This window comes from Ciconia boyciana, chromosome 1, assembly GCF_034638445.1.
Source record: "Ciconia boyciana chromosome 1, ASM3463844v1, whole genome shotgun sequence".
NCBI lineage: Eukaryota > Metazoa > Chordata > Aves > Ciconiiformes > Ciconiidae > Ciconia > Ciconia boyciana.
Window position 1 is genome coordinate 85,200,688 of NC_132934.1, and position 23,151 is coordinate 85,223,838.

The 23,151-nt window shown below is 42.9% G+C and overlaps 1 protein-coding gene across 1 annotated transcript; it reads right to left on the minus strand.

Moving 5' to 3' along the window:
* Positions 1-307: 307 nt before the first annotated feature.
* On the minus strand, positions 308-22,172 carry LOC140646334 (DNA dC->dU-editing enzyme APOBEC-3F-like). The gene is made up of 6 exons (XM_072850138.1): positions 22,047-22,172; positions 18,044-18,471; positions 17,374-17,489; positions 15,765-15,785; positions 1,728-1,944; positions 308-480 (listed from the first exon to the last, which is right to left on the minus strand). The coding sequence occupies exons 1-6, from the start codon at positions 22,067-22,069 to the stop codon at positions 308-310; spliced, it is 978 nt and encodes a 325-aa protein (XP_072706239.1). The 5' UTR covers positions 22,070-22,172.
* Between the last annotated feature and the right edge of the window lie 979 nt (positions 22,173-23,151).

The window sequence follows — 23,151 nt, forward strand, 5'->3', positions numbered from 1 at the left end:
ATACTTGAATCATGTTTACCCAGCTGAATGAACTTTTGGGATCAAATAGCTCCAGTAAGCTGCAAGCTAAGGAACTTGTAGGGGATCCACGTAAAGGGTTGAAATAATTTACCTTTTCCTTAGTAAAAAACTGAGAGTATTGCTAAATGTCTTCTTTACTCCTGGCCACAAAGGCACAATGTAGCAGCACAATGTAGCAGCATCTTGCCCGCTTGGCCCTCTGTTCATGCAGCATCAAGCCCATGCTTATTTTTCCTACTATCGTTTCTGCTAACACCATTGCCAGGATCCTCCAAACCTCCTTTTCCTAGGATTTTGCATTACTTTTCACTCTCAGCGTTTTCTCCAAGTGCCTACTAACCAAAAGGATATGACGGAGCTCTATCCAATTCAGAAAGATGTGTGAAGTGAAGCTCCAGGGCCAATAATCATCTTCTCCGTGTTGGTATGCAACAAATGTTTTCCAACAGTAACTGTAATCTGAGAAGAGAGATAGCCAGTCACTCCTGATGAAAGGCACACCCAGTTCTTTCTTCATGAATATGTCAGTGAGTCACTTCTTTCTCAGTAAGACAACGGTAAAGGGCAGGAGAAAGATATTCATCTGAGAGTATTCATGCAAGGCACCAACAATGACTTGCAACTACACAAATAAGTTAGTGGAAAGGGGAACCAAAACTCCACAAATAGCAATATCTCTAAAAAGGGGAATTGCCAGGGAGAGAGATATCACTACAGTGGCTTGGGCAACCCATATCACAGATAGCACATCAGGGCATAAAGCCAGAGCAGGTTGGCCAAGGGAGAAAGAATCAGTGAGTGGCAGGCTGCTTCTTTGGGAGTGACTGTAAAGGGAAGTGGCACGTGCAATCAGGGCTGTTCAGGCATACCTTTTGGCAGCCTTGTCCTTGATCACAGCAGCTTTGGGTAAGACAGTAAACTTGTTGCTTCAGTCATTAATCTGTCCGACTTATCTCGATGATCAAGGAAAACCTGGAGTGAACACCCAAACATTTAGTAGTTTCATATTGATCTTAGTGTTGATAGGATGGCGAGAGCTTCTGTCAATGCTCTGGTGGTATAATCCCAGAGACAGGTTCCCCAAGATAAGCAATGCCCTTTAAGTTTACATTTGACCTGATAGGTTTTGTAGCTGCACACTCCAGTAGTAAGTATCTAGACAGGTATGTGGGATTAATCTCTTCAAATGTACATTCCTTTCTGTGAGTTACTTGTCTGGACCATTTTTACAGCCAAACATCAACAGGCAAGCAAGATATACATACAAAAAGACACACATGCAAGACACAATTGTCTTCTGATGCATCATCTGAAAGTCTCCTTTAGATATGTCTCCTTCTCTTCTCCAGCTATCAAGGGAAACCAATTACTTGCTGCAGTTGGCAAGGTGATCTGCATATATATGCTAGGAGGTACAGGTTCTATCTTACGCTCAGGATTTTTCATTGTATATAAAGGAGGCATGGATGGCTAGAGAAAGACCTAACTCTCCTTGTTCAGATTTGTCAAGAGGAAATGACCCTGCTTGTCCTGCTACTGTATGGGATTGGGGAAGAAATAAGGCAGAAGAAAGTGGCATTTTTGCAGTCACTAGTCCTCCCCAATGGCAGTCATCACCACTGTTACAAAGCACAACTGCTGAGAGTGCACATAATCCCAGAATTTTCAGTCCACACATAGACAAAGCCAAAGAGTAGTTGGGTTACCTGCAAGATTCATGATACGTATTATGACTCCGTTCATTGCCAGGTTCCTGAGACCTTGCTGGTTACGGATATCCAGGTGCTTGAACAGCTTGGCCGCGTATATTTTCAAGGTCACATTGGGATATGCCCTCAGGAACTTCAGAATTTTTCTGGAGCATTTCCCACAGGGGGTAGTAGATAGGACCCAAGTGATGGAGCAAGAAACTGATGGCATGGCCTTGAAACAATTTTCCAAGAAGTTGACTTCAGCATGTTGGGTAGAATTGTTTGAGCACCAGCTCCTCCAGATGGTACCTCTGCTCCACCTGATTTCATACAGCAGGTACACCACATTTGGATGTTGGCCAGCCAAAAAATTTCTTTTGAAGTCAATTGGCTGTATCTTGCACCTGCAACAGAAGTACCAGCAGTACTATGATCCCAACACTTCAATGATATTTGGTCCCACTGTGCATTGCCTGCTCTCAACATCAGCCAAGCCTCCCACTCTCAACCTTTCCCATCACCAATGAGCAGCTTGAAGGATGTTGCAATCTAATGATCTAAATCTGGAATTTGATGAAGGCTTCAGAATTATTCCCCTAGAGTGGTCCTGGTGAAACACCCACAGCACCTCCTTGAGAGGTGTTGGGAGGGTAAGCAACCGCATCGTCACTCTGAGATCAGCACTGGTCAAAGCAGTGAGACAACTGGAAAGGAAGATCAGGGAAAGTGATGGTAAGAGGAAAACAAGGCACAAGGCTTCTTAGCTTTGCCTGTCTCTGGAAATTGCCATGCGGCCCAGGCAGCACACGGTGATAGAACTGTATCTCTTACCCTTGGTTGTTCTCTCTGGGTGCAGGATCTATATAGAAAAAAATTGCGAGTCATTGAGGATAGTAGATCAGAAAACAAAATTTCCTCTACACCTCCTGTCCTGGCCCCTTTCAGTCTATACACTCCCCGTCAAATCTCTTCTATCTAAAAGGGATTAATAAGTAAACCCTGCACAGCAGGATAGCCACTCTGGGATGCAGGAGTGGTGGATTTCTGGGAGCTAAACTTGATGGTTGTTTAGACTATGCTGTACATGAACCCTTGCTCACTTTAACACATTAGGATTGACTGTGATCTCACTCAAGTTTAACTTCACTGATTTCAGTGGTACCGCATCTGCTTTTCCCTGACTAATTGAAGACCGGAATCTAATCTCTTCTCCCTTTATACCTTCCAAACCACTTTTACTAGGAAAAACTTGAGCTATTTTCCTGTTGGTACTCATAATGTCAAGCTAGACAAAAACATTTTCACAGCCAATGGTTCTTTCTTTTCTTAGTATGAAACTCTTTCAAAAGCTGAAAAAATATCAGTGCCAAGAAAAAATATCAGTGCAGAAAGAAGGGTGATTTCTGACTAACAAATATCTATGGGTTGGCAGCACAGACCTGGCTGATTATATAAATTTTGTCTCTTGTGGTGACAAAGAAGTTCGACCCTATGACTCATTCCCAGCTGAGGGTCTAGATGAAAACAATTGCAGGTGATCAAGGCTAGTTATTTCTTTTGTAAAAGTTCATCCATAGCAAACTTAAGGATCTAAGAACCCTCATTTTATTGAAGAAAATAATTAATTTACTTAGAATTAAGATACTAAAGACACTTTTCCATAGCTCTTTAAGACGAAGAATTATGAAATATACACACTGAAATTACATTTCAGCAGGAATAAAATAGTCTTCCACATCAACAGAGACCTGATCAGCTCATTGCACAGCCTTATTGCACTGATTCTTTGAGAGGCATTTTCTAGTTGTTTATTGCATTGAAAACAAAATAGGTAAAAAGGTAAGCCAACTAATTTTCTCCATTCTTAATTGTCTTTGAGATCTCTTTCCACATTAAGAGGCCTTTTGGAATTTGAATTCTTCCTGCCTAATGCCACATCAGGGTTAACAATATTATATTAATATTTTGAAGCTGGACCTGAGACTCAAGATACGGTAATACATTCAAAGAGATAATACACACAAATCCACAAGTGTCTCCTGTGTATCTTCATGTGCCAACACACACATTTGTCTGTACCCATCAGTTCCTTCTTAGATATAACTACAGTAAATATCTACACTGAATATGGAGAAATAGACCTGCTTTTCGCATACATGTACTTACCTCTATCAGTGACAGCAGCCATGGATATTGCTGGATTTGTCTGTTGCCTCTTGGGTGATGGATGTCCCTTTATTAGTCTCATGTTTGTTTCAGTTTCTATTCCCAAAGACTGAGCTTTGAACGTTAGTAATGTTACTCAGCTGAATATTTCCTCATGGTGACTTGCTCTTACGCAAATAAATTCAGCCACTGGGTGAAACTGAAAGCAAGTTCCTGGCAGCAAAAGACTGTAAAAGAGGGTGAGTCCCTTTCAGAAGTGGATCTGGGAGTGTAGACCAGGTTGCCTGCCAGAAGCTGGAGTTAATAGGTGAGCCATTTTTTTTGCAGCGCAGAACATAAATGATATCTCTTTATTACCACTAGCCCCAGAATAGAAAAGCAACTCTCCTTTAGCCACCCCAATGCACCAAGAGAGAAAGAGCATCTACACAAATGGCACCAAGTCACATAGCTGAGGCATGGCAGATAACTTTTCTGGCACCCGGATATCATCAAAAAGTTGAGCAGGACCCGGTGGAGAGAGGGAAACAGAAGATACCTGCAAAAGCTTGTGATTTTATGGATCTCCAGCAGGTGGTGATGGTTACTGCCATTTCCCTTCATGGGACAATTCTGTGGAGTTCCGAGGACCACTCGTACACCCTTGAACCTGGGTCTTCATGTAAGCAAGGAAGACTCTCAATGTGTGTGAGGACACATCTACAGCTGTGGTCAGCGACTGGGCAGACACTCTCAGGCTAACTCTAAACAAGCTGCCCAGCATCCAGGAGAGCTATGCAGTGGACAGCTTGTTGTGCAGGAACACCCAGATATTTATTAAACTTTGCAACTGAGAAGAGCTCTGTACTCACGTGGGCACCCTGAGAGCAAGACCTGAGCTAGATGGTGAGTATCTATCTGCAGAAGCTATTGATCATGACAGATCAGTTCCCTGATGTAAAAAGAATAAGTTTTTTTTTCCAGTGCCCTGAGAAATCTGCTAAGTGTTATGAACTGGGCATCACCTTCCTGTGATCTGTTCTGTAACTCACACAAGATGCAGCAAAAAATATTTCCCATTTAATCTGAAAAATGAATGAGACAATGCTAGTTGCTAGTGAGAAGCTTTCCTCTGACTGACACACACAAAACTGGCTTGCAGAGCAAAGGGATTACAAAAGCATTCTTCATATGGGTTAGCTAGAGGTGACTGTGCTGAGTCAGTCTCTATCACTTACAGTTTCCTCTGGTTTTGTGACACAGTTATTTTGTGGCCTGATGCAAGCTGCAGAAGTGGATCCCTGGTGAGCCATCGTCCAGTAATGTGCACTCCCTGAGGACAAAGCCATTGCCTTCCTCAATGCCAAGTTTGACTTGGGATTGTAAAGCTAGGGGCGTGATTTATTTGTATTCTCTGAGGCCAGCCCTCAATATTCTATTGTCAAAAAATACTCAGTTTCCTGCAAGGGCAGAACAAACAGAAGTGAACATGAATGGTGGAGTACAGGGGGAGGAGGGATTCAGGCACTGGCAGGACCCTCTGTGGAGGAGAAGGCTAGTCATGGCAGGTTATCAGGCAGCACAGTGCCAACACAGCATCTGCCTTCAGGGCCTCTTCTGCTGCAAGGTCACCACTCACTTCACAGCACAGAATTCCTCCCTAGTGGGTGCATTAGTTAATTCCTTAGGAAGAGTGAATGGGATCAACTCAGACACTCAGAGGCTTCTTGAAACAAAAACGTGTTTGACTACGTGTTTTTTGAGTTAATGGACATGATATTCAGTAAGGCCAGAAATGCAATTGATACTATGGTGTTCCCTTAATTTCTTTCTCTCTGCAGTAGATATTTACAAATATGCACAAAATTAGGCTTTGAGATGTTTAGTCTGATCTGCAAGAAATGGCTTGATTAGCAGCAGTGCTCAGTAGCAGTAGTTCCTGGTATAAAACTAGTAATGTGCCACAAAAAGCAGAGAGAAAAAATGAGTCCAAGCAGAAGCATGGAATTTGCAACGCAACATTTCCAGGTGTCTCCAGGAAGCTGAATGTGCTCTATGAGATGGTGGAAAACCAAAAGGAAAAAAAAAAGGAAACATCCTTCTGTCATTCCTGCCAGCCTAATGTGAGGAGAGGAATCCCTTCCAAATCCAGCAGTTGGTTTAACCCCAACAAAATCAGAAAAACAAGGTTACCACACAAGTGAATTTTCATGCTTCTAGAAGAACTTGCACATCCTGTCTACGGGGACCAAACTTCAGTGCTTCAGAGGATGATAATAACCTCCAGAAGGGTCATATATCTGGGTGGGAAAACTCTTTCTTGGCCTTTATGAGCAAACAGCAGTAATCCAGTATGCCTTTAAGTTGCTACATGTCTGTATCAAGGGTCCTATATATGAGTGGGACCTCATATTACTCAAACAACTGTGACCAAAACATTTTTTTCTATTTCTCATGCTGTCAGTTATCTCCCCTTACAGAAGTTCCTTGAGATAAATGTGAAGGTGGTTTGTAATGCTGAGCTATTGGTAACATCTGAATGTATCTCACCCACTCCAGCAAATGGATTTTCTTTAAAAATAACCACCACCCTCATATGCATACCTCCTGAACATAAATGCATTTTGGAGGAATATACACAGTAAAGGGCACACAGAATGGTGGACATACACTCATCCATGACTCCTTTAGCCACCAGGTTCCTTAGACCTTCATGGTAATATTCCCTTTGGTGGTAGTAGAGCCATGCTGTATACATATGACCAGATTCACCGGGGGTAATAATCTAGAAACTTCACAGTTTCTTCAGAACACTTTGCAGAGGGACTCCAGGATATACACTAGGTGATAGAGAGGTGGACAGAGCAACAGGGAGCTAGGTCCCTACAGAAGTCTCCCAGGAAACAGATTTCAGCATCAGTCCTGCAGCATGACAGTATTACAGTAGTAGTGTCTACTGGACGTACCGCTCCTCTAATTTATCTCACTGAGCCAGCTGCGTCTCGAGAGGACAGGTACATAGTTTGCAATTTTTCTCTAATGTTTTTTGGCTTATCTAACACTTGAAACCCAAGACATATATCTGGTAACACCAACTCCAGCGTCACACTGAACAATTTTATTCAGCATAAAACACAAATTTGGACTGAGGTAGAAGTCATAGAAATGGAAACATATGGAAGAAATTAGGGAAAACAGGCAGGTTAGAGAGACGAAACAGGAGCACAGAAGAAGGAAACTTAGATCAGACATCATAGAAGACAAAAACGGACAAGGTTTGAATCAGCCAAGATCCCAATTTGCAAATCTCTGAGGATTTTACAGGTACTGAGCTTTCTTTTCTCTGACTGAATGATCTATTGGAAAGAGGTGAGAATCACCCGCTGGAAGCCTGGAAGCAAGGGGGAAGGCAAAACTTAACTGTGACTAAAAGCTTGGGGCTCATGCCACAGAGGCTTAGTTCTCAATCTCCACTTACAAGCTGCCTCCTTGACTTAATTTGTAATGGTAAATTTTGTGTTAGATCGAGTGTTCTGCTGCTGGCACATTTGACAGTGAAAGGAAAGGCCACTGTATGTTTGTTTGGATTTAATGGAATTTTCTCAGTAGATATCTACATTTTTATGGAAAGAAAAAACACACCGAGCCTTTTGAGATTTACTCAGTGAACTTCAAATTTAAAAAAGGGCTAAAACATGTCTGTGTGTGTATGAGTATATATGTATGAGTACACACTCACAGATATTTACATATATACATATGCATAATAATGCATATAAAAACAAGCTTGTAGATACACAGATATACATCCTTAGCAGCATATGAGTTTACAACTCTGACCGATAAGGACACCCACCCATGGCCTTTTTATCATTCCCAGCACCTTTGCTTTCCTTTCCTCTGCAGGTTACACAGCATCATCATACTTTACTTTCCATATGTGGAAACTGAAACGTAAGAGATTAAGATAACTGATGATGCCCTGCTACTACTGGGTGAAGTTTATGAGTCTGACTCCAAACAACTAAGTGGAACGGCAGCCAGCCACGAGGGCGTGTGGGCAGAGACCTGACCCAGTCAAGGTGGAGAAAAGGTGGTAGTGGGAAGGACCTGTCTGTGTGCTTACTTCAGTATTAATTTTTCTTAGCTAAACAAAACATCCCAGTATGCTTGTAATATAATTCTTTCACATTAACTGGTAAGGCTATAGACATCAGAGAAGCGGATCAAATGTATTTCATGAAGAGTCAGTGTGATAAAAGAAAAGCTGCAAGTGAACATATCTGTATTTTGGACTATGATTTTTTACTCTAAGCAGTCCTTCTACAGTCATCTCACACTACTTTGCATCACAGAAGTTCTATATATTTATCTTTCTGATTTTGTCTCATTTCTACCTCTTTTCTTCAATGTACGTGCTGTGTCAAAGCACTTGGCACAACAATAAGTACCCCAAACCCAGTGGACATCAGAGTGTCCATACTCCCTTTGAGAGGCTGAATCTGGCATACAGTCATCACACAACTGGCAGGGTTTTAAATAGCAAGGGGGATAACAAAACCAGGTGGACTTCACTTGAGAGAAAGCAATGATTCACCTGTTCCTTTCCTATCAGTCATACCAGAGGGAGTGTTCAGAGCAGCTCTAGGAACTTTCAGTGCTGAGCTTTTCTTTTCCAAAGCACTCGGGAATTGCTCAATGGCAACCATATGGTTAAACTCTCCCCAAAATTCACCTGTAAGCTGTAGCTCCCATGGGAGATAAAACCTCCATCAGAAGCAGAAACGTCTGCCAGAACCAGGCATTACAACCATTGGGCACCATCAAGGATGGAGTTAATTTTCTTCATAGCAGCCCGTATAGTGCTGTGGTTTAGCCTGGTGACCAAAACGGTGTTGATAACACACCAATATTTTAGCTATTGGTGAACAGTGCTTGCACAGCATCAAGGCCTTCTCTGTTTCTGACTTTGCCCCCAGGTGAGTAGGCTGGGGGTGGGCAAGATGCTGTGAGGGAACACAGCTGGGACAACTGACCTGAACTGACCAGAAGGACCTTTCATGTCATCTAACGGTACACTCAACAATAAAACTTGGGGGGATTTTTTTCTGAAGTTGCTGTTGTTTGAGGACTGGCTGGTCATCAGTCTGCTGGTGATGAGTGAATGCCTCGGCATCATTTGGGGTGTCTTTTCTTTTTTTCCCCTTCACTTATTAAACTGTCTTTATCTTGATGCATGAGTTTTCTTGCTTTTGCCTTTCCGATTCTCACCCCCATCCCATGGGGCAGGAAGAGGGGAGAGCAAGCAGCTGTGTGGTGCTTATCTGCCTGTCAGGGTTAACCCACCTCACTATCTCATGTCCACAGGTAGGCTAGAAATCCACCCTACTTGAGTATCCACAGGTAAGCTGCTAAAAAGGTCTTGTAAGAAGTCTTCAGAAGACTCCAGAGATATGGGGTTTCTCTGCCAGGATCTTCATGATTCAGGCCCTATGTTACTATGTAAATAGTCTCTTCATCACAGTTAACACTCCCTCTCCTGTCACACTGGCATGGAGCAGGACTGTGAAATAGGAACCTGTGTATTTAAGCAGCAGTAAGTGCTTTATGATATTCCAGAGGCAGGACAATCTTCAGGGGACCATCTATCAATAGTCTTGATAGCTTTGAACTTGAATAGTCATGGCTTGTGGTGCAGGTCCAGGGGACACCTGGTACAGCTGTGAGATATCCTTTCAAGGGAAGAGATTTAGGGAATGCAGCTGAAGCGGTGGGTCCCAGCTACCTTTTCCCAGGTTGAAGCTGCATTGCTTAGGCCAGTCAGCAGCACAAGGAGGAGCCACACCTGCCACAGTGATGGTTATGGATTGTGTTCATTGCATCTGAGTAGATCTTAAGAGAAGTGAGGGATTAAAAGGTGGATATGGAGCTAATCAGTGTTTGTGAGCAGCAGATAGCAGAAGTGGAAAACAAATTAGATGGAAATCAAGATGTAGCAGGGAACTGTGAGGGTGGAAGGGCAGCCCTTATATCCAAAAATCCAGCTGAGCTGTCAAGGTTCACTCATCTGAGTACACCCAATGGGGTCAACTGTAAATACTCATCAGATCCAGCTATGAAAGTGGCCTGAAAATCATCTCCAAGTACCCAAATAGTCTTGGCCCTGGTGCTATGGATTAGGCATTCACTAATCAGGATGCTGCTATGGAAAGACCTCACTATGGGGTAGACCCAATAGTCCAGATGGTAGTTGGAAGTAGAAGGAATTATGATACCATGTCTCAGCAATTTGCCCTGTCACCATTTTCCTGTCTTATCTTATAGAAGTCATGCATGATGCTGACAGGGAAGCCCTGACAGATCTCACTACTACAGTTAACACAGATTGCAAATTTGGAGGCCAATACAGTTACTGCTCATCTTGTAAGACAGGCAGGGCTGCAGGATGGGGAACATATCAATCTGCACCTCCTTTGCCACAGCCTACTGCCCAGTCCACAATCCACCTCAATCAGAGACACTTAAACTGAGACACTCTGCCTCCCACCACCATGGCTAAAGTTCAAGGATGAACAGACAGTTCATTTAGCAGGATATCTGCTCTTGGTTTAACCAGACCCATGGTACCCGTTGCCACAAGGCAATGCTGGTGCAAAGCACTGTGGCTCTGCATCACATCTCTGGAAGAGATGCTGCAGATCAGGAAGCAGAGCTGAACCAGGCTCCCAAAGCCACTTTGGGGAGATAAAGCTCTGGCTGCTCCTTGGGTCTGTTCAGAGCTCTGAGATGCCACCAAGTGACCATCCACATGCACAGGTGGGGTGGCACATACAGAGCATGCTGGCGTAGGAGCCAGCTCTGATCTGCTGAAGGAAAAGTCCGGGCCAAAACAGTGATGAAGCTCCAATCCTTTCAGTGCCTGAGAGGTCTGAGCCTCAGCAGGGATGCTGCAAGGAGAGGGACAACAGCTTGCAGCACCTTTGTCCAGTCAGGAAACAGACTGTGAGGAGAGCAGTCATCACGTTGTGTGACAGGACATGGGCTTGGGCTGGAGCTGGAGAATATGTGAACAGACTAGGTAGCCAGAATGGGGTGCTGTATGAGGCCTTACTCTACATATCATCCATAATCTCTAAATGACTGAGTTTAAGCACAAATTTCAGTCCGGAGGAGACTAAAATGTCACATGCCTCAAGCAGGGAACAGAAAGGCCACAGTGCATAAGGGACTGGCAGTGACCATAGCAGTGCCACTTGGGACTGGATTCAGGCCCTTCTGTTTCTCTGTACATGAGAATTACAAGACTTTCAAGTACAGAACATCACCCCTCAGTGCCCAGATCTTTTTCCCAGCCTCATATGCATGTGCCACGTGGTTAAATGGCAGTGCTCCAGCCAGCTATGGCAGCAACAAGAGTATTCTCCTGTTTCATGACTTGGCTTTTGTCTCTGCCAGTTCAAGAGAGACGGCTTCTGATTTCTAAGTTACTATTGAGAAATATTGCTCAGCTGCATCACTGATATTTGGCATATCAGGTCTCATTTGATATGTTTTTACTATTACATTAGATACAGCATTCTGTATTTCATTTCCTTGTTCTCCTACACACGCACCCTTGGGAGAACCAAGACAAATGTGAGGTCTCTTCGTGCTTACTGTTTGTCCACAGACTGAATTGCTAGGCAAATGTGACTCAAAAAGAATGGCTTGAAATAAAAATTTCATCATAGCATTATAGATAAGCAGAATCTAGACAACTGACCAGGTGTCCAGAGCCACTGTTTTCTGTGACCAAGTCACAACAGCTCTTGCCAGACACTGGCAGGGCGCAGCAAGGGACAGCTACTCCGTGAGGGATGAGGAGTCAAGTCAAGCAAGATAAAGCAGACAGCAAGGAAGGACCCTTGCTAGCCAGGGGCCGTCCCTGTGTACCCAGAAGAGGACAGCAGGGCAGGCCCAGGGCTAGCAGCCAGGATCAACCAAGAGCCCAGATTTTTAGGCAGGTTCATGCTGACAAGGCAGGTCTTAGGGCATAGGTCAAGCTGGGAAGTCAATTCTCTGGTCAGGAGCAGGTCCTGTGATGGCAACTAAGGTCACATACAGATATAGTGATCACCGGGCTGGTCCATAGAGATGAGACAGGTCTGAGGTCAACCCAGAAAATCAGTTCACAGGCCAGGAAACAGATCAACAGGATCTGTGGCTGGCCACGGGCATGGACATAGGCATGGGTGTGAGAGATGGAGATAAGCACACCTACGCCATAGCTCAGGCAGGGACTAATAGCACAAAACTGAGCTTAAATGGAGCTCCTGGGCCATCTATGGGCAGTGTGTCAGTGGAAGCCCCAAGTGAGGGTGGTCAAGGCAACTAAGGTTTTTTTAATGCCCTCAGGGCCCTGAGACACACAGATCGTAATAATTGCCTTCAATTTTTATTGTGAAAATAATTTGGGGTTCTTGCTTGCTTGTGACATAGGAATGTCACAGCCTTGCTTTGGCCAAGAGCTGGTTACAATGCAAACAGGGGATGAGTGTGGTAAGCCAAGGCCAACAGAACAGTGTAAAAAAGAACTAAGCATAATTAGCCTTGGCATGGATGGTGGATCAACAAGTGACAGAACCATCCCCAAAGCTGCTGGGAAGGTATACTGTAATATCATTTGATTGGCAGCCTGTGCCAACAGCTAGCTACAAGACCTTCAGCAGTAGAGACTGAGGAGGAACACTTGGTCCACTTCATAAATTGAGCTCAGCAGTTTCACATTGTCTGTGTTTCTCTTCCCCCCATAACAACTTGTGTGATCAATTTTCTCTGCCTCTTTAAGACCAGCTTGAAAGCATCAGCTCCTGAACTTGTGAGATGTAAAGACCCATATCTAAACAAGAGGACACATCTACCAAAGTGGACACTACTTAATTGAGGAGTGCTGCCATTTTGTGATTTACAGGTTGTCATCTCTTAGTTTCCATAAGCCAGATTCTTTTTAGACTAGACTGGTCCAAAACGCTGAGTAATTCTATTGACTATGCTAAAAGATTAGCAATACAAATGAGAGAAGAATCAGGCCCAATCATTGCTTTAGAGTTTAATGACTAAAATGGGTATAAGTCCATGAGTATTTATCCTGGTCTTGCAAAAATAACCTAGCATCAGGAATAGGGGATGGAGAGAAGTTCTATTCCCAAGCACTCAGTACTGACAGCAGGGCTTGTACATCTGCACAGTACAGAGGAGCAAACAACCGGACAGAGGAGCAAACAACCCAGCTTGACTACTGCAAGGGATACAGCTGCATTCCTACAGTTCTTTGTGCAGCCTAATGTGCCTTACTTTTCAAGGAGTTTCCAGTGGATACATCTAGTGGTCCAGTTCCAGGACGGGCTTGTGGATAAAAATACTTTCTTACTTCTTTCAGCCAGTTGAGTGGAGCTGCTGAAATGCAATGATCATGGATACTGTAATTATCATTCCACAGTAACAACACTTGGTGGATGGAGGATTTGCTTCTGTTGAATGGAGCATCTGTGGATTTTTTAAGTTGCTCTTTTAAGATCAAGTGCTGCTGTCAGTTACATGTTATAGCTCCCACTGAACCAGTGGAAAATTCTCTAAGCTAGCACAATCTTTCAAATGCAGACAAGTGTTTCAGTGATTAATTATGAGACATTAGTATAGTAAGAACTGGCACTTATTATGATTAGTTGATCAGTTTAAAACAGAGACAAGTACTTATTTACATGGCAAGCTGTGAAATTCTGGAATCTGCTGTCCCAGTAAACTGTGGATGCAGATGGCAGGACAGGGACAAAAGAGATCTGAGAAATTAATGTAACAAGTCTATAAACAGACACTAAAGGGAAGATGCAGGATTCCCAACCACAGTCATTGTGGGTGTTGAGGTAGTGTGACTGGATCATAATGAACGACAGATAGTGGCCAGGCTTGTCTGCTCTCCCTAAAAAGCATCTTCTCCTGCCACTACTAGATACAGTGTCTGGACTATGCTCTCTGCCCCGATGGGGCATTTTCTGTGTTTTTAGGTTCACTTTTGTTCCTCTTGGAGCATGAGGTAGGAGACAAGGCTAGCTGAGAGGACAGCAAGTCTCCAGAGATGTTCCTTTTGGCACCCTGACCTTCTCTTTCCAGAGATTCATTTTTCAAGAGTCAAGGAAATAGCCTGTTTTCATCAAAATGCCTCAGCTGAAGTAAGTTACAGTGAATTAATCAACTGTTCAGGTGCTAATTTAGCAATCCTCTTTAAGTACCCTTTTCCCATCAACCTGTGCACCACTGGGCCACATCAGAGGAAGAACGATGTTAGCAGAGTATTGGGCCTGGGACACTGTTCCCTGTTCTGGCTGCTACCTGCCTCCATTTCCACATCCAGAAGTTTCTCATCAGGGATATTTAGCACTGTCCAGTATACTCAAGACTCCTAGTGACAAGCTGTCTGTCCAGGATATTGGTGGCTTTTAGAAACTGGGGAATGTTAGCAACATTGTATGATAGTTATCTTCTACATGCAAGCAGTAAGGCAGCTGACCATCTTCTGTGGGTGAAATCTCTTAGTAGAGGATCAGAGATAACATCGGTCCATCACTTGATGAGGTCGGTCACCTCACAAATAGGGATGTAGACAAAGCAGAGACATTTAATACTTTCATCACCTCTGTCTTTAACACCGATGATGGGCCCTGGGACCCCTGGAGCCCTGTGTTGGAAGACCATGACTGGGGGATGATAAACTCCCACCTGACCCTGAACTTGTTCAAGACTTGCTGCTGCAGCTGGATGCATATAAATCTATGGAGCCCGATGGGATTCATCCCAGGGTACTGAAAGAGCTGGCTGATGTCATCACGGGACCTCTCTCCATTATTTTTCAATGGTCTGGGGAGTCTGGAGAGGTCCCAGTCGACTGGAAGCTGGAAAATGTTGCCCCAATTTTCAAGAAGGGTAAGAAGGAAGACCCTGGTAATTACAGGCCTGACAGTCTCAATTCAGTGCCTGGTAAAATTATGGAGAAGGTTACTCTGTGAATTATTGAAAAACACTAGAGAGACAAAGCAATCATTGGTCATAGCCAGCACAGGTTCATGAGGGGAAAGTCCTGCTCAACCAACTTAATTTCTTTTTATGACAAGGTCACCCATCTAGCTGACCAAGGAAAGCCAGTAGATGTGGTGGTTTTGGATTTTAGCAAAGCTTTTGATACTGTCTCTCACAGTATCTTTCTGGATAAGATGTCCAGCACACAGCTAGGCAAGTCCATAATACATTGGGTGAGCAATTGGCTGACAGGTCGGGCTCAAAGAGTTATGGTAAATGGGGTTACATCAGGCTAGCGGCCAGTCACCAGTGGGGTTCCCCAGGGCTCAATTTTAGGGTCAGTGCTCTAATGTTTTTATAAATTATCTGGACACAGAAATCGAATGAACATTAAGTAAGTTTGCCAACAATAATAAACTAGGAGGAGCTGCGGACTCCCTCGAGGGTAGAGAGGCCTTACAGAGAGATCTGGATAGACTCGAGAGCTGGGCAATCACCAACGGTATGAAATTTAACAAGAGCAAGTTCCAGATCCTCCACCTGGGACAAGGTAATCCTGGTGCTGATCTCCTCTCTCTGGTGACCAGCGATAGGACAGGAGGAAATGGAATGAAGCTGCATCAGGGGAAGTTCAGCTTGGACATTAGGAAAAGGTTCTTCACTGAGAGGGTGGTCGGTCACTGGAACAGCCTCCCCAGGGAAGTGGTCACAGCACCAAGCCTGTCAGAGTTCAAGGAGTGTCTGGACGACGGTCTTAGTCATATGGTTTAGTTTTAGGTAGTCTTGCGAGGAGCAGGGAGTTGGACTCGATGATCCTTATGGGTCCCTTCCAACTTGAGATATTTGATAATTCTATGATTCTATTAATGGAAGATCCTGAAATGAAAATAAAAATATGACATTTAGATCCTTTAACAATTGCACTTTGACTTGCTGTGATTTCAAATGGACGTAGCAGAAGTCTATTACTTGTAGTAGCCCAGAATATTTCTTTTCCCACAGATGCCATATGAAATGGATTTCCCAGATGTTCAATGATGTGCTGGTTTTGGCTGGGAGAGAGTTAATTTTCTTCATAGCAGCTAGTATAGGGCTATGCTTTGGATTTGTGCTGGAAACAATGTTGATGATAACACAGGGATGTTTTAGCTATTGCTGAGCAGTACTTACACAGAGTCAAGGCCTTTTCTGTTTCTCACCCCACCCCACCAGCGAGTAGGCTGGGGTTGCACAAGAAGCTGGGAGGGGACACAGCTGGGACAGCTGACCCCAAATGACCAAAGGGATATCCCATACCATATGATGCCATGCTCAGCATATAAAGCTGGGGGAAGAAGAAGGAAGAGGGGATGTTCGGAGTGATGGCATTTTGTCTTCCCAAGTAACCATTACGCGTATGGAGCCCTGCTTTCCTGGAGATGGCTGAACACCTGCCTCCCCATGGGAAGTAGTGACTGAGTTCCTTGTTCTGCTTTGCTTGTGCGTGCAGCTTTTGCTTTACCTATTAAACTGTCTTTATACTCAACTCATGATTTTTCTCACTTTTACTCTTCTGATTCTCTCCCCCATCCCACTGTGGGGAGTGAGCAAGTGGCTGTGTGGTGCTTAGCTGCCGGGTGGGGTTAAACCACAACACCTACTTAGCCATAGATTTCTTTCACTCTGCTTCACTGAAAATAGCATTTGTCAGAAAACTTTAATACATTGAAATCAAAATGCTGCAGAACTTATATTAGTTTTGCTAGATTTTTTTTGTACACAGTTCTTCCAGGCCAAAGATGTGGACCTATTCATTCAAGCAGGGTCTCTTGTCTTCAGGGGCACAAACTTTCAGCATTGTTGGTGAATACACTCTCTCTTCTCTCTCCTGCCTTTCAGGAGGTCTGGCACAAAACAAAAACAAAGGTTGGATTTTCCCAGGGGACAGTCATTCTCTTTTGGACAGCTTTTCTCATCTTGCAGAAACTGTACCCTTCGGACCAGTCAGGAAAGTTGCTGAATCAAATCTGGAAGGGACTTTGAAGAAGTATGTAGGGGCCCAGTGACTGGGAGGGGGTGTCAGACCACTGCAGATGTTGACAGAGAGTGGCTGAGTAGCATCATTTGGTGAACAGAAACCCACGCTCAGATCCAGATTAAAAAGGAATCTGGTGGAGTGTTTCTGGGATGAGACTGGAGTTTCAGCTCATAATCAAGGGATTTCCCACTCTGGAGCCTGAAGGAGAAAAGCTGCACTCTTAGCCTCTGCTTTGTAATATGATGGAAGAAAATCCACAGTGCTACTCTCCCAATGGGATGCGATAGTTCCTATGATTTTACTCTATTACTTTTTCCAAAAGCATGGTGCAGCACTCTTTAAACTCCAACTAGATATGAACAGCTTCTTTCCTGCTCTTTACAGCTTAGTGACCCCAGACTGCAAATCATTTCATGTGGTTCCCCCTATCCCTCGGAGTCTACTAACCTCAAAGATGTCCTTGAGAATTGAACGATTCTTAGCTATCTCTGATGGAAAGTCCACAGTCCAGGAATCATCATCAACATCTCCTTGGATAAAGGTTTTCCAACAGTGAGTATAGTCTGGAGAAATGGAAGCAAGATGACTAACCTGAGTTTATTCAGATACCAGACAAGCTCAGGGAACAAGACTTTTTAACCTCTTTCTTGTGCCCATGACACAGAGACAGCTTGGCCGTGGGCAGGCCAGCTGATGGATGCTGTCCACTCCGTATTTGGAACCAATGCCATACTCTCGGGGAAATTTTTTTTTCCCTCTCTTTTTCTCTCCCTTTTTCCTCCCCCTTCAGCCAGCCTTATCCCAGCAGCTGCATTTAGTCCCCTAGGACAAGGAAGAAGTACCCTATCTCCCATTCCCTCAGGAGTGACAGAAAGACGGTGTCTCTAAACAAGGGAGAATTTTCATACAGGTCTGGTTGCTAAAAGTCCTGTCCTCCTTCTCCTGCAATATTTGAACATCTTTTTTTGGATGTGACAGTCACTGAAGGGTTATGGATGTGCCCCCAAAGAAGCTGAGCAGGACACTGGGCACAGAAGCAAGCCTATACCAGATTCATCCATGCACAAATTTCACCAGTTCACTCCTTCCCAGTCCCACAAAGCACGGGAAACCTTGCCTTCAATTTCCATGACAGCAATGGTTACTTTCTCCAAGCTCATGAGGTTCCTCAGACCTTGGCGGTTTTTTTCATTTTCTATGTAATAAAGCCGTGATACATGTATGTCTATGTTCACATGTGAGTGCTTCCTTAAGAAATTCTGTATTTTACAGCAGCATTCCTCACAGGGGCTCCAGGACAAGTACCAGGTGATGGAACAGTTGACATAATTATTGGATCTTCTCATCTTAAAGATCTTCTCCAGGAAGTAGGCTTCAGCATGGTAATAGTAATTTTTTACTTCAGCATGGTAACGGTAATTTTTGACCCAGTGTATCCAAGGTGTGCCAGTCTCACCCCACTGCAGTTTGCATAGTAGATATGTGTCCCGTGGAGCCTCATGGGGGTCAAAATGATACTTTAACACCTTCTTAGATATATACATGCTGAAAAAGAAGAGAAACTTCAGGGAATCACTGGTTACAACTTTGTATTCAGTAGTTCTCCAGTACACAAAAGGGGAGGGTGGAGGAAACGAGAGGAGAACTGAGAAGGGCAAAACGTGAGAGAGTAATACAAGGAAAATGGAGAGGCAGGCACCACGGCAGGGTAAAGGAACTAAACCCTGAACCACCTAATCCTCCCTTTGTCTGCAACTGCATGTAGAACTTCCACCTCCTCACCCCTCCCTATGGCTGTCCTCTTCCTCATCAGCATGAGTATTTCTAAAAGCTTTCTATATCTTTTTATGTGTCAGACATTTTTCCAGGGCTCCTATGTAGCCCTTTTTGATGTAGGGAGCCATTGTGAATTTTTCAAAATCTAAAAAAATAAAAGAAAGAAAATAAAACCACTGATAAATTATGAAGCTGAGTATTTCTCCTTATTGGATTCTCTTGCTGTTTGTATTTTCATAAGGATTAGCACAGTCAGCACAATCCTACATGAGAGAAGGAAAAAGAAGTGCTCTATACAAGAAGATGCAGCTCCCAAGAATGACATTGTCTGACAGATAGCCCATCTCTTAGATCCAGATCTATTCAGTTCAAAACAGACCTCTAAATATTGTCAATTAAGTGCAATTAACTATACAAAGACTGCCAGTGTTGGTCGTGAATGTATCCTTTATATCAGTAATTATCCATGATACATAAATAATATATGAAGTCACCATTAGCACTTTGTAGCCTTTGTACAATTGCTTTATATAGAGATTTATATGAGAGTGCACTTCAGATATATATTTTTCCACATTAGAGTAATTCAGAATAAATCTAGTAGACAACTGGACAGACTCTTAACAGAGCAGCAATAAGCCTGTAGATTGTTTTATAGATTAGCACCCACCAATAACAAAAAAACCCACTATCTGAAATAAGGACAAATGAAATCTTGCAGATCAAGCACCTGTCACATATTCTCTAGCTGCAGGGCTCATCACCTATGTAAAAAAGCATCTCATTTATCTGAGTCAGTCAGAAGGCTTTGCCTTCTTACTCTGTCTCCTTCCTCATCCCAGCCTCCTACACATTAAAATATGTATGTACATAAACCAGTTTATAAACCATAGAGTGTATCTCTGTTTATTTTCTGCATGTAAACTCTGTGTATATAAACCACAGAAAGTATGCATGCAGATTTCTTTATCAGAATTTGTATTGAATTTATGTAAATGTATCAAATGTAAATGTCACTAAATGTTTAATTCTGGTACAGGAATAACTTTTTAAAATTATATTTAATTCTTTTAGTATGTCATTAAAAAACCCAACAGAGAGAGACAAAAGTGAAGCACAGGCTTAATTTTTCTTTTTTCTCATTTGAGGTGCTAAAAGAGATGTATTTTTTCTATTTCTATTATGTTATTTGGAAGTTAGTGCCTCTTAGCTTAAATGTCTTTAAAACTTGATGATTAGGGAACATATATATAAAAAATAAGTATATAATATGTACATAATATATATATAGTGTGTGTGTGTGTGTGTGTGTGTGTATACAGGGAACATAGTGACAGTGGTTGAAGTTCACCAAAGAAAATACACTGAACTCCCAATACTCAAGCCAAATCAGTTCATCTAATTCTTACAGAAGGTACCTTTAAGGTTTTGGAAAGCAGTGTTACAACAGATTAGGGAGATGTGATTTGTTCAAAGGTATCTGTAGTTGTTGCCATCTGATTATAACGCACAGACAAGTTAAAATTTCCACGTCTTACTTAAACTGGTCTTAAGCACCCTCTTGTCTGTATCTTGACCATAAAATATTGCACTTTGGATAAGCTATTGCAGTGGGTGTTCTGTGTGTAGTTTCAGGGACGTAACACCATTTCTTTAGAACAATCTTGCAACACACTAATCTTCAAGATATAGCCACCTTAAAGATGTGTTAAGCCAAGTTAAATTTATTGTGTAATCAACTTAATGCAATATAAACAAAAGTCTGCATTCTTATAAATATCTGCTACATATATAACTTGCTATTTTTTAAATAATGGATTAATGTAAATTTAAACAGCTCTAACAGGACAGAGAATAAATTTAAAAAACATCATAAAACATTCCCACGCTATAGAATATATACAGAATTCCAGCACCTATTCCCTTTTCTCCCCAAACCAGATAAGAAAATACTTAAAATAAGTTGTGAGTTTACAGATAAATTGCCCAAAGCCATGCAATCACTTTAGGGTTTTTTTATTTTTATAGCTATCTCAAACAGTCCTTGCTGTTCAGCATTGTGATGTATGGTACATACATACACATGGAGCCTAACTCAAAAAAATCAAGCACTTAATAGCTGGTTCCTTGCTACAAATATGAGACAAAATTAAGAGTTAGCAAATAATTTTTAAAAGTCCTAAAACTTTTTTAGTTTTCTTTCTAAATTTGGTTCATCAATCTTATGAAGGTGAACTTGTAACCCTTTCAGAATTTAAGAGCTGGAGAGAAATACACCACCTGTAAAGACTGACTGAGTATTTGAAAGGTGAATTGCACCCAAAAATGTTTAGAGAAGTTAGGGGAGAAAATGGCACAGGGATGACAGCCAACATAACTGTCTGCTAGGCTTTATTTTCTTTTCCATTAATATGCAGCTGCTATGTAAATGTGCATTAAACCTTGAAAACGTATTGACTGATTACAAATATCTTTTAAAATGTGTTATTTATACCTTTTCTATTGTCCCATTATCCGTAACTTTAACGGGAATGCAATGAGTTTATTTTAAAATGTACTAATTTTATGAAAACAGCTCCTAAAACTAGTATCTCTCTTATTAAAACTTTGTGTAATGAACTGCACCATTATAGATATTTAATAGTTTTCCTTCCTTCCTCTAACACTTTTTTATTAGAAACTATTTAAAATTCTGCTCATTGCAAGATAATAATAGTAATAATGATAAAATCTAAAAATGTATGAGCATAGATGTGTCAAAACTTCTTTAATCAGTGTTTTTCCTCCATTGCTAATGCTTTGCAGAACCGATGCACTTCTTTACTAAACTTTGCATTAAAACTTTTTTTTTTCTCTATTGGACAGAAAATGTCTGGTCTGACACTTCCTGTTTATTTTGTGGCACAACAGCCGTTTCAAGACCTCGAAACAGTCTAGCAGGGAAGAGGCACTTCTGATTCTCTTGCTGCTCAGTGCTGGGGTGAGCCAGCTCCTGCCTTAGCCCTTCCCCAGCCCACTCCCATCTTCCACTCATTTTTATTGGCGCCTTTTGTTCCCCACCGTTTTATGGCTCCCACTAACGTTTTATGCTGGCAGGAACTTGCCCAACAGACTCAGACTTCAGTGCAGCCCCTTGCCCGCTGCAGTTACACCGGGGACCAGGGCTCCCGCTCGGGTACGCTGGCACCAGTATTGCCCTCGCCCTTCCCCAAGCAAGGCAGAGACTTTGCACAGACAGAAAGCACACCCCTGGGGCAACAAAGCGAGGGGTCCCCTTGGGTTGGAGCAACGACAACACAGAGCTGAAGCTGGGGTGGTTTTTTTGGTCAGCAATTTTTTTTTACCCTCTCAGCTTTTTCTTGTACATGGCTTCCTCTCTCCCTGTGAACGCTCCGGTACCGCTCTTTTTGTCTGGTGCTGTCCTCCTTTCTGTTCTGCAGATGGGAGCTCCGTGCGCGGCCAGTGAAGGAGTACACCCCCAGGTTCCGCTGGCTCCGGCTGATGTAAGAGGAAAGGGAAAAAAATGGTTTGACTGCGGTTCCTACCACATAATGACACGTCTTTACAAGCCTGCCCTCAGCAGCACTCTTTCCTCACCCCTTAGCTGGGTGCTGATACAAGTTGCCGGTTAAAAACATAATAATTAGACAACCTCTTTGAAGCCTGTTTGTAAGTTTGAAAGGGGTGATAACGCTTCGTTGGCAGAAAAATGAGATTTATTCTTCTGTGCAGGAAACTCCTCCCAGTCGTGCAGCTGTTCTGTGTGGCACGCAGGCCTTTCCTCCGAAGCACCCGAAGCTCAGCTCTGTGGAAAGCATGGTGGTTTGGCCTCACATGTCGTGAGGTCTTTCCATGCTGTCAGAGCTTTGTCGAGGATAAAGTGCTCACAAATACCTCTGATGAGGGACTTCACTCACGAGGTATCAGCAAAGCTTACTCACCTTCCCTGCCAAACCCAGATTCCTCCTATGGAGGAAGAGAGGGGACCGTGTATTGGGAGCCTTGCAGAAGACATGGCATTCAAGGAGCTGGTGATCTCAAACACAGCATGTCTGCTCTCTTTCCTAAACTGCAGCAGCTCTGTTCACCAGAAGGTGCCTGTCAACAACTTCCTCCAAAGATGTAAGCAGTATATGACAGGCTGACACTAAGCAATGCCTATATCTCTTCTCCAGAAGCCATTTCCCATTCTACATATTACTTCACCTCTAGCTCCACAAACCATATCACTTGTATCTGTGACCACTGAAAGCCCATAGTGGACAGACACACACTCATTGCAACAGCTATAATTTCTCAGGATTAGCAAATTTACCTGTAATTCTCACTCACATACTCTCCATCATGCAACCAACATTAGCGAATGACACGGGTAAAAAACTAACACAGCTTGAGATACAAGAACATAGCATTTCCTAGGTCAGGTTCTCTTTCAGTCTTCCGGAGCCT

What these genes read in the sequence shown, in the direction of transcription:
- LOC140646334 (XM_072850138.1), bottom strand. Translation starts at nt 22,069, where the DNA reads ATGTACAAGAAAAAGCTGAGAGG. An exon ending in TGCTGTCATGGAAATTGAAG is followed by an intron (nt 17,490 to 18,043) that starts GCAAGGTTTCCC and finishes CCATTTCTCCAG; the next exon opens with ACTATACTCACTGTTGGAAA. An exon ending in ATCTTCCATTAATAGAATCA is followed by an intron (nt 1,945 to 15,764) that starts TAGAATTATCAA and finishes AATTGTTTCAAG; the next exon opens with GCCATGCCATCAGTTTCTTG.